At 37.8% G+C, this 13,348-nt stretch overlaps 1 protein-coding gene across 5 annotated transcripts in view; it reads right to left on the bottom strand.

Moving 5' to 3' along the window:
* Window positions 1-2,292: 2,292 nt before the first annotated feature.
* The window catches only part of CWF19L2 (CWF19 like cell cycle control factor 2), a 139,333-nt gene continuing 128,277 nt past the window's right edge, over window positions 2,293-13,348 (bottom strand). For all 5 annotated transcript variants that reach the window (XM_086339007.1, XM_086339006.1, XM_086339008.1 and 2 more), the window contains 2 exons: window positions 6,008-6,109; window positions 2,293-2,978 (listed from right to left, as the gene is read on the bottom strand). In XM_086339007.1, the coding sequence (XP_086195133.1) occupies window positions 2,835-2,978; window positions 6,008-6,109 (246 nt within the window). In that variant the 3' untranslated portion in view covers window positions 2,293-2,834. The remainder of the gene's footprint in view (window positions 2,979-6,007; window positions 6,110-13,348) is intronic.

The following is a 13,348-nucleotide window of genomic DNA, read 5'->3' as shown; positions in this document are numbered from 1 at the left end:
CTGGACTGTGAAGTCAAGTTGGCATTAGGAAGCATCACTACGAACAAAGCCAGTGGAGGTGATGGAATTCCAGTTGAGCTATTTCAAATCTAAAAGATGATACTGTGAAAGTGCTGCACTCAATATGCCAGCAAGTTTGGAAAACTAAGCAGTGGCCACAGGGCTGGAAAAGGTCAGTTTTCATTTCAATCCCAAAGAAAGGCAATGCCGAACAATGCTCCAACCTCCATACAACTGCACTCATCTCACATGCTAGTAAAGTAATGCTCAAAATTTTCCAAGCCAGGCTTCAACAATATGTGAACCATGAACTTCCAGATGTTCAAGGTGGTTTTAGAAAAGGCAGAGGAACCAGAGATGAAACTGCCAACATCTGCTGGATCACTGAAAAAGCAAGAGAGTTCCATAAAAATATCTATTTCTGCTTTATTGACTATGCCAAAGATTTTACTGTGTGGATCACCATAAACTGTGGAAAATTCTTCAAGAGATGGGAATACCAGACCACCTGTCCTGCCTCTTGAGAAATCTGTATGCAGGTCTGGAAGCAACAGTTAGAACTGGACATGGAACAACAGACTGGTTCCAAATAGGAAAAGGAATACATCAAGGCTGTATATTGTCACCCTGCTTATTTAATGTATATGCAGAGTACATCATGAGAAATGCTTGACTGGATAAAGTACAAGCTAGAATCAAGACTGCCAGGAGGAATATCAATAACCTCAAATATGCAGATGACACCACTCTTATGGCAGAAAGTTACGATGAACTAAAGAGCCTCTTGATGAAAGTGGAGAGTGAAAAAGTTGGCTTAAAGCTCAACATTCAGAAAACTAAGATCATGGCATCCAGTCCCATCACTTCATGACAAACAGATGTGGAAACAGGGGAAACAGTGACACTTTATTTTGGGGGGCCTCCAAAATCACTACAGACAGTGAATGCAGCCATGAAATTAAAAGATGCTTACTCCTTGGAAGAAAAGTTATGACCAACCTAGACAGCATATTAAAAAGCAGACACATTACTTTGCCAATAAAGGTCCTTCTAGCCAAGGCTACGGTTTTTTCAGTGGTCATGTATGGATGTGAGAGTTGGACCTTAAAGAAAGTTGAGTGCTGAAAAATTGATGCTTTTGAACTGTGGTGTTGGAGAAGACTCTTGAGAGTCCCTTGGACTGCAAGGAGATCCAACCAGACCATCGTAAAAGAAATCAGTCCTAAATATTCATTGGAAGGACTGATGCTGAAGCTGAAACTCCAATACTTTGGCTACCTGATGTGAAGAGTTGACTCACTGGAAAAGACCCTGATGCTGGGAAAGATTGAAGGTGGGAGAAGGGGACGACAGAGGATGAGATGGCTGGATGGCATCACCAAGTCAATGGACAGGAGTTTGGGTAAACTCCGGAAGTTGGTGATGGACAGGCAGGCCCAGCATGCTACAGTCCATGCGGTCCCAGAGTCAGACACAACTGAGCGACTGAACTGAAGTATTTTTTATTTTTGTACTACCAGTATGCAATAAAATGCCCTGTAAACAAATGTTTGTTAACACACTCATTAAATAAGGAATGTTAAAGATATCTCTGAGACTTTGTAGCAAGGCCAAAATTGTCTGAAAACAGCAATAAATAAAATTTATACTGTCAATTATCAATTTGATAAAAAAGACTTAAATGCAATTTGCAAATACTGAGAATTTGAAATGATTAAACTTCCAACTTTTATTAAAATTTTAAAACTTGAGATAAAACATAAACATTTCCTTTTTCAAAATACTAAAGAAAGATATCAATATTAAAAATAACTGTCTGGTTATGAGTTACTCTAGAGTACATGTCACACTGATTTTAAATATTCAACATTTCATGACAAAATGTCAAGGTTTGGCTCCAAAAAATCAACATCTTTGAAAAAGGGTGACTACAAAAATATCTTCCATGTAAAAAATAAAGTAGCAACACTCTTGGAGATGATGGCCATGTCTTATACTTATCAGTTTTTTCTCTTCATAGGCTTCAAGTGTAAGCATAAAAGAATATGAAGAACCTTAGATCAAATGGGACAACAGAATGTGCTCCTGCCACTTAAAAATACACACATTACTTATTACTTAATATTTTGTAATAATCAATACAACCCCAAAACGATGACTTGGCTAAAATTTTTAACTTTCACAGAAACCCCAAATGACTATAAACTGTGATTTTTGGACAGTACATGTAAAATCACCAAAATTCAAACACACTATTTAAAACTGCAGAAATAAAAACAAATTACGAATGTATTATATAATTCATTTAATTATTTATTATTGGGGACATTCTTTTTTCCTTTAATAAAAAGAATAGCAATGATATATATGGTATTGGAAGAAAAGTAAGAGCTTCTATAAAACACTGTGAAAAGAAATTTCAATTATCACTAAATATGCCAAGTTTTAGTTTAAATGCAAAAGAAGCTAGTCAGTAGACTTAAGAAACTTGAAGTAGAACCATTTCCATTTGAACCAATGATTTGCAATACTTCCTAGATAATTCTTCAGAAAAGTCTTTCTACAGATTAACTAAACAGTTTAGAACATGAAGACACAGGTACAGAACAGAACATGAACAGGTCACCCAACATAACTGGTCTCCATGGTTACTACAATGCAGTCCACAGGAGCAGGTGGTGAAGGAAACCAATACAGTTCAGTGATGTAGAGTTGTCAGAAACCTAGATCATGACACTCTTTTTCTATTACCTGATGGTTAGTTGTTTAGCTAGATGCAATGGAAATAAAACTGAAAGAAATCCAAAAAGGAAATAAAAAATGAAAGCTTTGCCTCAACATTTTTTACTTCCAGTGAAGTCAAATGGTTTCCACCACTGAGCAAACTGCAGTGCTTTCTTCCTCTGATCTTCAAAGCTTTCTCGCATCCCTTTCCTCCAAACTCTTGGTTCTATATCCAGCATGCCACCAATGATTTCCTTTTAAAGAATGAGAAAAATACAAACACATACATGTATAAAGACAGAAAAATAGGAATCAAGCTATTCCTGTTTATTCTGTTACTAAATATAATATTAAGTCCTTCTCTGCAAGGATGATTACATTTTATATAAATATTAGTTTCAAGTTAAAAACAAACAAACAAAACTTGTTTTCATTTAATTCTAACTATGTAAACCCTGTGATTCCAAGGGTCCTTAGTTGTGTCTCCTGTCAAATAATTTGTCCATTTTGTTGTTTCTTAGTACATCTATCAGACAGCAGCAAAGGGGAAGAAGAGAGAATGAAATTTAATTAATTTGGTCCTTATTAGCTGCTCTGGTAAGAAAGTCTGAAGAAAAAGTTGACCAACATGTAGCAATTATAAACTTGATTGTTCAACTACAGTTTAATCTTAGGCTAATATTCTCTCTACTATCCAATATATTTAAAAGCCAGTTTCTTCTATTAGCTGGAGATCTTTTTTTAAGAAATGAAATCATATTTTAGTACCAATCCATGTAAACCAATAATTAAAAATTATAATCACCTTCATTTAAAAAGCCATATTCCCAAGTCCTGAAATAATATATTTTCAATGGTCTGCTTATTATTCTAGATAATTTCTTTCACGATCGTCTTCCTGTTCCTATGATATCAGCTATAGAGATTAATTAAATTTATGAGAGTGAGTGGGTTTCTCTGGTGGTTCAGTGGCAAAGAACCCTCCTGCCAATGCAGGTGATGCTGGTTTGATCCCTGTGTCACGAAGATCCCCTGGAGAAGTAAACAGAACTCACTCCAGTATTCTTGCCTCGGAAATCCCATGGACAGAAGAGTCTGGCAGGCTACAGTCCATGGGGTCACAAAAGAGTTGGAGGTGACTTAGTGACTGAGGACAGATGCACGATAGTGAGTATCCATATACAGAAAGATATGGGGGAGATTTATAATGCTTCAAGGAAGAGAAGTATGGTAATACAGGAAAACTCTGGGCTCGAGGTAGAATTCTGCATATTCAGTCTAGGTCTACAGGACTGTTAAGACCTTGGATGTAATTGCTCTAAGACATAGGTTCTTCATCTTAACAAATACTCTATTAATGAAGGGATCTACTACATACAAGCAATGGCCAAATACTGTAGGTGATACAGAAATAACCAACACACATTTCTCTGTCTTCAGAAAACTCATAATAGAATGCAGAGCTGTGGTGGGAGCCACAATAATAACCCAACTACATAAAGGACTGTCTTATAAAGCAGAATAAGGTAAATGCCAAAGTAGACTATATAGAGACTCAAAAAGAAAGGAGATTCTATTTGCTGGATATATCAAGAAAAGCTTCACGGAAAAGGAAATCTCTTCGTTGGGTAAAGGAAGTAAAGGGGCCAAGAGAGACATAGTGTAAAAAGAGGACAAATTTAATGCAAGAGTTTCTTAGCATCAGCCAATCACTAGCCATGTAGTTTAAGAAAGCCTAGCTTTATTGACCTAAATTTTTCTAAAATTTGACCTAAAATTTTCTATAAAACATCAAGTTTTGTCTCATGTGTACCATTAAGGCACACATACTACAAGGATTGATCCTTGTTCTATTACTGAAGCAAATATTAATGTAAAGAGACCAGTCCTTCTTGCTGTCTAAACAACTGCAGGCTGAAGGGAGTTTGTGCGTACATAGGCTTTTTCTTGGAAAGAAATTTCGAGGAAACTGGATTAGCGCTGTAACGCTAACTAAAAGTTTTCAACACTAAAACAGTATCATATAAATCATAACATGTGCATAATATTTGAAGGAGGACAATCTCCCAATTAAACTTAGGCAAGTTAAAAACTAGATATTTACTTCATTTTTACTAGAATCATTTTTTTAAATAAAAGCAGAGTCATAAAATTTCTGAGTTATAAAACTCTACTGAAATTTAACAATGTTTTTCAGAGTAATGAAAACTAATTTCTTTCTAGTTAACTCTGGGAAAAGATATTCTCTCAGACAAGTTTCTAAAACGTATTTCAACAGTTCACAGATGAACGTGATTTGGAGTCTCTCGTTAGCCTTTAAAGACAACAGTATAAAAAATTATGAGTCCAAACTGCTCACAGGTCCCTAATCATTGTAGAAAATGATCTGACACAGGGGATGAAAGTGGGTAGGAAGAACAGGGAACCATGGACAAAGTTCATCTAGGCTCCTCTAATTTAGAGAGAAAGGCCTGACTTACACTAGATTGAAAGGTTACTTTCTTGAGCTGTTATTGCCCAAACTTCTTTTGATTGCTCCCATGGCTACATTAATTTCATTCTAGGCCCTGATACTAACTTACATACTTCCCAGATATTCAAAAGAACTTAAATTTAAGGACTACACCCCTAGAAGACAATCTGTAGTAATGGAAAGAATCCACTAGCAACTGAAAGATCTACACTCTAGTATCTGACCAGAAACTGTGTGAAATGAGTGCTATATTCTTCTAGGACCGTACGGTACTTAGTTATAAATGAATCTGTGAGATCATTTGTTTTCTAGTTCAACCAAGAGCTTATGCACCCCTTGGTCTGTCACTTACTAGCACATGATCCTGGGGAAGTTATACTGGTTTCAACATCTATAAAATATAGACTGGTTTCAACATCTATAAAATGAAAGTATAAAATGTCTACATGATAGTGTTATTATGAGCATTAAATGAGTGCTAAGAACATTACCAGGCTCACTGTAAATCCTCAATGAATAGGTTATCATCATTATCAATTATCATTCTCAGCACAAGCCTGGCTGTCTCCACAGGAAAACACTACAGTCACTGCTGACACTGTCAACAAACCGTTTGGTTCCAAAGTAACATTCCTGATTGTTATAAATATCCTGGTATATATTTCTTAATAGCTTCTGGGTACTCCCTCTGAAAACTGGGTTTTACAACAGGCACCAACTTCACTGTACATTGTGCCCAAAGTTATTTCCCTTCAAAAGCAATGTGACAAAATGGCTAAATTCTGAAATTTTACCAATCTGTGAGCATACCTTTCCAAAGTAATGTGGGAATTTGTGCTGATCTTCAATGACATGGGCAAACCCTCCCTGGAGGCCAAAATCCACAGAGAAGTAAGGTAAGCCTTTGGGTACCTAAAAAACAGATAAATCACACTTGAAAACAGCATGAAATTAGGAAGTTATGCTTAATCCCTCTTCCTAATTAAGTATTCCTCAAGACAAACATATACAATGAATTTCCAATTATAAAAATACTTCAAAAAATAACCTAACATCTTAACTAAAACATTTCATTTTGTTGACTTTCGGTTGGATAGTGCTTCATAATATCCAGCAATTATAATCAGAACCAATTATTTTTCTGTCTTTGGGAAAAACAGCAAAGAAAAAGGCACTTTAAAAATATTTAACAACACAATAATTTTCTTTAGACTATGCAAATACAGATTAAGGATATGCTTTCTTGTATTTTTTCTCACAGTGCAGAAAAGGAACTGGGGCTTAGTCATATACTCAGAGCTTTGTTTATAATATCCTGGAACTTTTATTACTACTTATTGATCAAAGATAAATACAAACAATCATAGCTTTTTTATTAACTGGTAAGGTGGTATAGTAATATTTAGTTTATCAATCTCATTTTAAAATATTTCCAGTATTAAGTATTATCTTTCCCTACCTTTTTTCCCTCCCTCTTACTAAACACACTCAAAGACACACATGAACACACACACACACGTGTGCAGACATGAAGTATTTCAGACACTATCTTGATTGGAAAAGGTCATAATTTCTAGCTTTATATTAAGTAGATCTTCTGTCCTTGCAAGTTTTTCCTCCAAGCCCTAATTCTGTTACTAGAAAGTATTCAAACTGGTCAATTTAAAGTAATATTGGGCACTTCCCTGGTGGTCCAGTGGCTAAGACACTGTGCTCCCAAGGAAGGGGGCCTGGGGTCGAACAGTGGTTGAGGAACTAGAACCCACATGCCGAACTAAGAATTTACATGTCACAACTAAAGATGAGGCATGGCACTAAGACCCAACACAGCCAAATAAGTAAATAAATAAATTTTTTAAAAAAAGTAATATTGTAGTTGTTCAGTCACAAAGTCGTGTCCAACTCTTTGCGACCCCATGGACTGCAGCATGCAGGCTTCCCTGTCCTCCACTATCTCCCAGAGTTTGCTCAAATTCATGTCCAGTGAGTTGGTGATGTTATCTAACCATCACATCCTCTGCCACCCCCTTCTCCTGCCTTCAATCTTTCCCAGCATCAAGGTCTTTCCAAATGAGTTGGCTCTTCACATCAGCTGGGCAAAGTATTGGAGCTTCAGCATCAGTCCTTCCAATGAATATTCAAGGTTGATTTCCTTTAGGACTGATTGGTTTGATCTCCTTGTAGCCCAAGGACATCATGTCTTCTCCAGCATCACAATTTCAAAGCATCAATTCCTCTGCACTCAGCCTTCTTTATGGTCCCAGTCTCAAATCCATACCTGACTATTGGAAAAACCACAGGTTTGACAATATGGAACTCTGTCAGCAAAATGATGTCTCTGCTTTTTAATATGTTGTCTCAGATTGTCGTAGCTTTCCTTAAAGGAACAAGCGTCTTTTAATTTCATGGCTGCAGTCACCATCCACAGTGCTTAACATCTCTCTCCCTTAATCCCCTCATAAAGTTGCATTTGCTAATTTTGGCAGTGAATTGTATTTGTTGTCATTCAGTTACTCAGTCATGGCCAACTTTTTGTGATCCCATGGATGCAACATGTCAGGCTTTCCTATTCTTCACCATCTCCCAGAGCTTGCTCAAACTCATGTCCATCAAGTAAGGGATGCCATCCAACAATCTCATCCTCTGTCGTCCCCTTCTCCTCCTGCCTTCAATCTTTCCCTGGACCAGCATCTTTTCTAATGAGCTGGCTCTTCACATCAGGTGGCCAATGTATTGGAGCTTCAGCTTCAGCATCAGTCCTTCTAATGATTATTCAGAATCAATTTCCATTCAGATTGACTGGCTTGATCTCCTTGCAGTCCAAGAGTCTTCTCCAGCACCATAGTTCAAAAGCATCAGTTCTTCAGAGATCAGCCTTCTTTATGGTTCAACTTTTACATCCATACATGATTACTGGAAAAACCATACACTTGACTGTATGGACCTTTGTTGGCAAAATAATGTCTCTGCTTTTTAATACACTGTCTAGGTTTGTCATAGTTTTTCTACCAAGGAGCGTCTTTGGATTTTGTGACTGCATTCACCATCTGCAGTGACTTTGAACACATGAAAATAAAGTCTGTCCCTGTTTCCATTGTTTCCACATCTATCTGCCATAAAGTGATGGAACTGGAGGCCATGATCTTTGTTTTTTGAATGTTGAGTTTATGCCAGCTTTTTCCCTCTCCTCTTTCACCTTCATCAAGAGGCTATTAGTTCCTCTTTGGTGTCTGCCATAAGGGTGGTGTCTGCCCTAAGGGTGGTGTCATCTGCATATCTGAGGTTATTGATATTTCTCTTTACAATCTTGCTTCCAGTTTGTGTTTCATCTAGCCTGGCATTTCACATGATGTATTCTGAGTATAAGTTAAATAAGCAGAATGACAACATACAGCCTTGATGTACTCCTTTCCCAATTTGGAACCAGTCTGTTGTTTCATCTTTGGTGTTAACTTTTGCTTCCTGATATCCATACAGGTTTCTCAGAAGGCAGGTAAAGTGCTCTGGTAGCCCCATCTAATTAATAATTTTCCATTGTTTGTTGTGATCCACACAGTCAAAGGCTTTAGAATAATCAATGAAACAGAAGTAGATGTTTTTCTGGAATTCTCTTGCTTTTTTGATGATCCATCAGATGTTGGCAATTTGATCTCTGGCTCCTCTCCCTTTTCTAAATCCAGCTTGAACATCTGAAAGCTCTCAGTTCATGTAGTATGGAAGCCTGGCTTGGAGAACTTGAGTATCACTTTGATAGCATGTGAAATGAATGCAATTGTGTGATAGTTTGAACATTTTTTGGCATTACTTTCTTTGGGATTGGAAATGAAAACTGACCTTTTCCAGTCCGGTGGCCACTGCTGAGTTTTCCAAATTTGCTGGCATATTGACTGCAGCACTTTAACAAACAGTATCATCTTTTAGGATCTGAAATAGTTTAGCTGGCATTCTATCACCTCCACTAGCTTTGTTCACAGTGATGTTTCCTAAGGCCCACTTGACTTCACACTCCAAGATGTTTGGCTCTAGGTGAATGATCACACCATCGTGGTTATCCAGGTCATTAAGATATTTTTTTTGTATAGTTTTTCTGTGTATTCTTGCCACCTTACTTAAAATCTTCTAATTCTGTTAGATCCATACCATTTCTGTCTTTTATTACGCCCATCTTTGCATGGAATGTTCCCTTGGTATCTCTAATTTTCTTGAAGAGATGTCTAGTCTTTCCCATTCTATTGTTTTCTTATGTTTCTTTGCATTGTTCACTTTGGAAGACTTTCTTATCTCTCCTTGCTAGTCTTTGGAACTCTGCATTCAGGGGGGCGTATCTTTCCTTTTCTCCTTTGCCTTTTGCTTCTCTTCTTTCCTTAGCTATTTGTAAGGCCTCCCCAGAAGGCCATTTTGTCCTTTTGAATTTCTTTTTTCTCGGGGATGGTTTTGATCACTGCCTCCTGTACAATATCATAAACCTCCATCCATAGTTCTTCAGACACTCTATCAGATCTGATCCCTTGATTATCACTTCCATTATACAATCATTGGGGATTTGATTTAGGTCATACCTTAATGGCCTAGTAGTTTTCCCTACTTTCTTCAATTTAAGTCTGTGTTCGGCAATAAGGAGTTCATTATCTGAGCCACAGTCAGCTCCTGGTCTTATTTTTTCTGACTACATAGAGCTTCTCTATCTTACGCTGCAAAGATATAATCAATCTGATTTTGGTACTGACCCAAGAAAAAGAAATGCAAAAAAGCAAATTGGCTGTCTGAGGAGGCCTTACAAATAGCTGTGAAAAGAAGAGAAGCGAAAAGCAAAGGGGAAAAGGAAAGATATAACCATTTGAATGCAGAGTTCGAAAGAATAACAAGGAGAGATAAGAAAGCATTCCTCAGCAATCAATGCAAAGAAATAGAGGAAAACGATACAATGGGAAAGACTAGAGATCTCTTCAAGAAAATTAGAGACACCAAGGGAACATTTCATGCAAAGATGGGCTCAATAAAGGACAGAAATGATAAGGACTTTACAGAAGCAGAAAATATTAAAAGGTAGCAAGAATACACAGAAGAACTGTATAAAAAAAGATCTTCATAACCCAGATAATCACGATGGTGTGATCACTCACCTAGAGCCAGATATCCTGGAATGTTAAGTCAAATGGGAATTAGGAAGCATCACTACGAATAAAGCTAGTGGAGGTGATGGAATTCCAGTTGAGCTATTTCAAATCCTGAAAGATGATGCTGTGAAAGTGCTGCACTCAATATGCCAGCAAATTTGGAAAATTCAGCAGTGGCCACAGGACTGGAAAAGGTCAGTTTTCATTCCAATCCCAAAGAAAGGCAATGCCAAAGAATGCTCAAACTACCACACAATTGTACTCATCTCACACACCAGTAAAGTAATGCTCAAAATTCTCCAAGCCAGGCTTCACCAATACGTGAATCTTAAACTTGCAGATGTTCAAGTTGCTTTTAGAAAAGGCAGAGGAACCAGAGATCAAACTGCCAACATCCGCTGGATCATTGCAAAAGCAAGAGAGTTCCATAAAAACATCTATTTCTGCTTCATTGACCATGCGAAAGCCTTTGTGTGGATCACAATAAACTGTGGCAAGTTCTTAAAAAGATGGGAATACCAGACCTCCTGAGCTGCCTCCTGAGACATTTGTATGTGGGTCAGGAAGCAATAGTTAGAACGGACATGGAACAACAGACTGGTTCCAAAAAGGAAAAGGAGTACGTCAAGGCTGTATATTGTCACCCTGCTTATTTAACTTATATGCAGAGTACATCATGAGAAATGCTGGGCTGGAGGAAGCACAAGCTAGAATAAAGATTGCTGGGAGAAATATCAATAACCTCAGATATGCAGATGACACCATCCTTATAGCAGAAAGTGAAGAACTAAAGAGCCTCTTGATGAAAGTCAAAGAGGAGAGTGAAAAAGTTGGCTTAAAACTCAACATTCAGATAACTAATATCATGGCATCCAGTCCCATCACTTCATGGCAAATGGATGGGGAAACAGTGGAAACAGTGGCTGACTATTTTTCTGGGCTCCAAAATCACTGCAGATGGTGACTGTAGCCATGAAATTAAAAGACACTCCTTGGAAGAAAAGTTATGACCAACACAGACAGCATATTAAAAAGCAGAGACATTACTTTGCCAACAAAGGTCCGTCTAGTCAAGGCTATGGTTTTTCCAGTGGTCATGTATGGATGTGAGAGTTGGACTATAAAGAAAGCTGAGCACCAAAGAATTGATGCTTTAGAACTGTGGTATTGGAGAAGACTCTTGAGAGTCCCTTGGACTGCAGGGAGATCCAACCAGTCCATTCTAAAGGAGATCAGTCCTGGGTGTTCATTGGAAGGACTGATGTTGAAGCTGAAACTCCAATACTTTGGCCACCTGATGCGAAGAGCTGACTCATTTGAAAAGACCCTGATGCTGGGAAAGATTGAGGGCATAAGGAGACCAGGACAAAAGAGGATGAGATGGTTGGATGGCATCACCAACTTGATGGACATGGGTTTGGGCGGACTCTGGGAGTTGGTGATGGACAGGAGGCCTAGCGTGCTGTGGTTCATGGGGTTGCAAAGAGTTGGACATGACTGAGTGACTGAATTGAACTGAACTGATGTCCATATGTAGAACCATCTCTTGTGTTGTTGGAAGTGGGTGTTTGCTATGACCAGTGCATTCTCTTGGCAAAACTCTGTTAGCCTTTGCTCTGCTTCCTTTTGTATTCAAAGACCAAACTTGCCTATTACTCCAGGTTTCTCTTGACTTCCTACATTTGTATTCCAGTCCCCTATGATGAAAAGCACATCTCTTTTTTAGTGTTAGTTCTAGAAGGTCTTATAGTTCTTCATAGGACCTTTCAACTTCAGTTTCTTTGGCATTAGTGGTTGGGGCATAGGCTTGGATTACTATGATACTGGTTGAATGGTTTGCCTTGGAAATGAACAGAAACCATTTTGTTGTTTTTGAGATTGCCCCGAAGTACTGCATTTCAGACTGTTTTGTTGACTCTGAGGGCTACTCCCTTTCCTCTAAGGGATTCTTGCCCACAGTGGTAGATATAATGGTCATCTGAATTAAATTTGACTATTGCTGTCCACTGTAGTTCACTGATTCCTAAAATGTCGATGTTCACTCTTGCCATCTCCTGTTTGACCACTTCCAATTTACCTTGATTCATGGACCTAACATTGCAGGTTCCTATGCAATATTGTTAAAAGCATCAGACATTACTTTCACCACCAAACATATCCATAACTGGGTGCTATTTCTGCTTTGGCTCAGCCTCTTCATTCCTTTTGGAGGTATTGCTCTGCTCTTCTCCAGGAGCATATTGGACACCACCAACCTGGGGAGTTCATCTTTCAGTGTCGTATCTTTTTGCCTTTTCATACTGTCATGGGGTTCTCGAGGGAAGAATGCTGCAGTGGTTTGCCATTCCCTTCTCTGATGGACCACGTTTTGTCAGAACTCTCCACCATGACCCGTCCATCTGGGGTGGCCCTACATGGCATGATTCAGTTTCACTGAATTACATATTTCTATTTAATTATATATATTTTGTATTGTGCCCTCCAGAAGGCATGCCTTGGGAAGAGATAGTGTAGTGTGATAGGGTGGAAGAAGAGTAGTCATCTTGAAATAGTATAAAGCAATTAAAACTGGGGCCTATAAAGAGTTGTATAGGTTATAGGAAAAGTGTAAGTTAAACAATCAGTTTACAAAATAGTATATAACATACAATGCAGAGAAATGGTTACTACTCGTGCTTTTTAAAAAATATTTTCACATTTTTAAAGTAAAATTTAAAACACATATGACATAGTTAGCCAAAAAAAAATAGATAGACAAGACTCTAATCACAGTTCTGTTACTTATAACTATAACTTTAGACAAGTTATTTAAGATCTGTGAGTCTTAACAATAAATATGAAGAGCTCAGAAGTCTGCTGTGAGGATCAAATAGAAAAATGCATATTAAGTACACAGACTAATGTTTGGCAAAGAGAATATTATTCAAATATTATTTTCATTTCCATCTCCTACTAACAATGCTTTGTGCAAATCTAGTAGTCAAAAAAGAATGGAAGGCTCCATTAAAATACTTTTTGCTATCTGAAATAGATC

The sequence above is a fragment of the Bos grunniens genome, chromosome 15, assembly GCF_055505025.1.
Source record: "Bos grunniens cultivar Pamir isolate PY7600 chromosome 15, Bosgru_T2T1.0, whole genome shotgun sequence".
NCBI classification, from domain to species: Eukaryota; Metazoa; Chordata; class Mammalia; order Artiodactyla; family Bovidae; genus Bos; species Bos grunniens.
The sequence above is the reverse complement of the archived record's forward strand: the minus strand, read 5'-3'. Positions and strand labels throughout refer to the sequence as shown.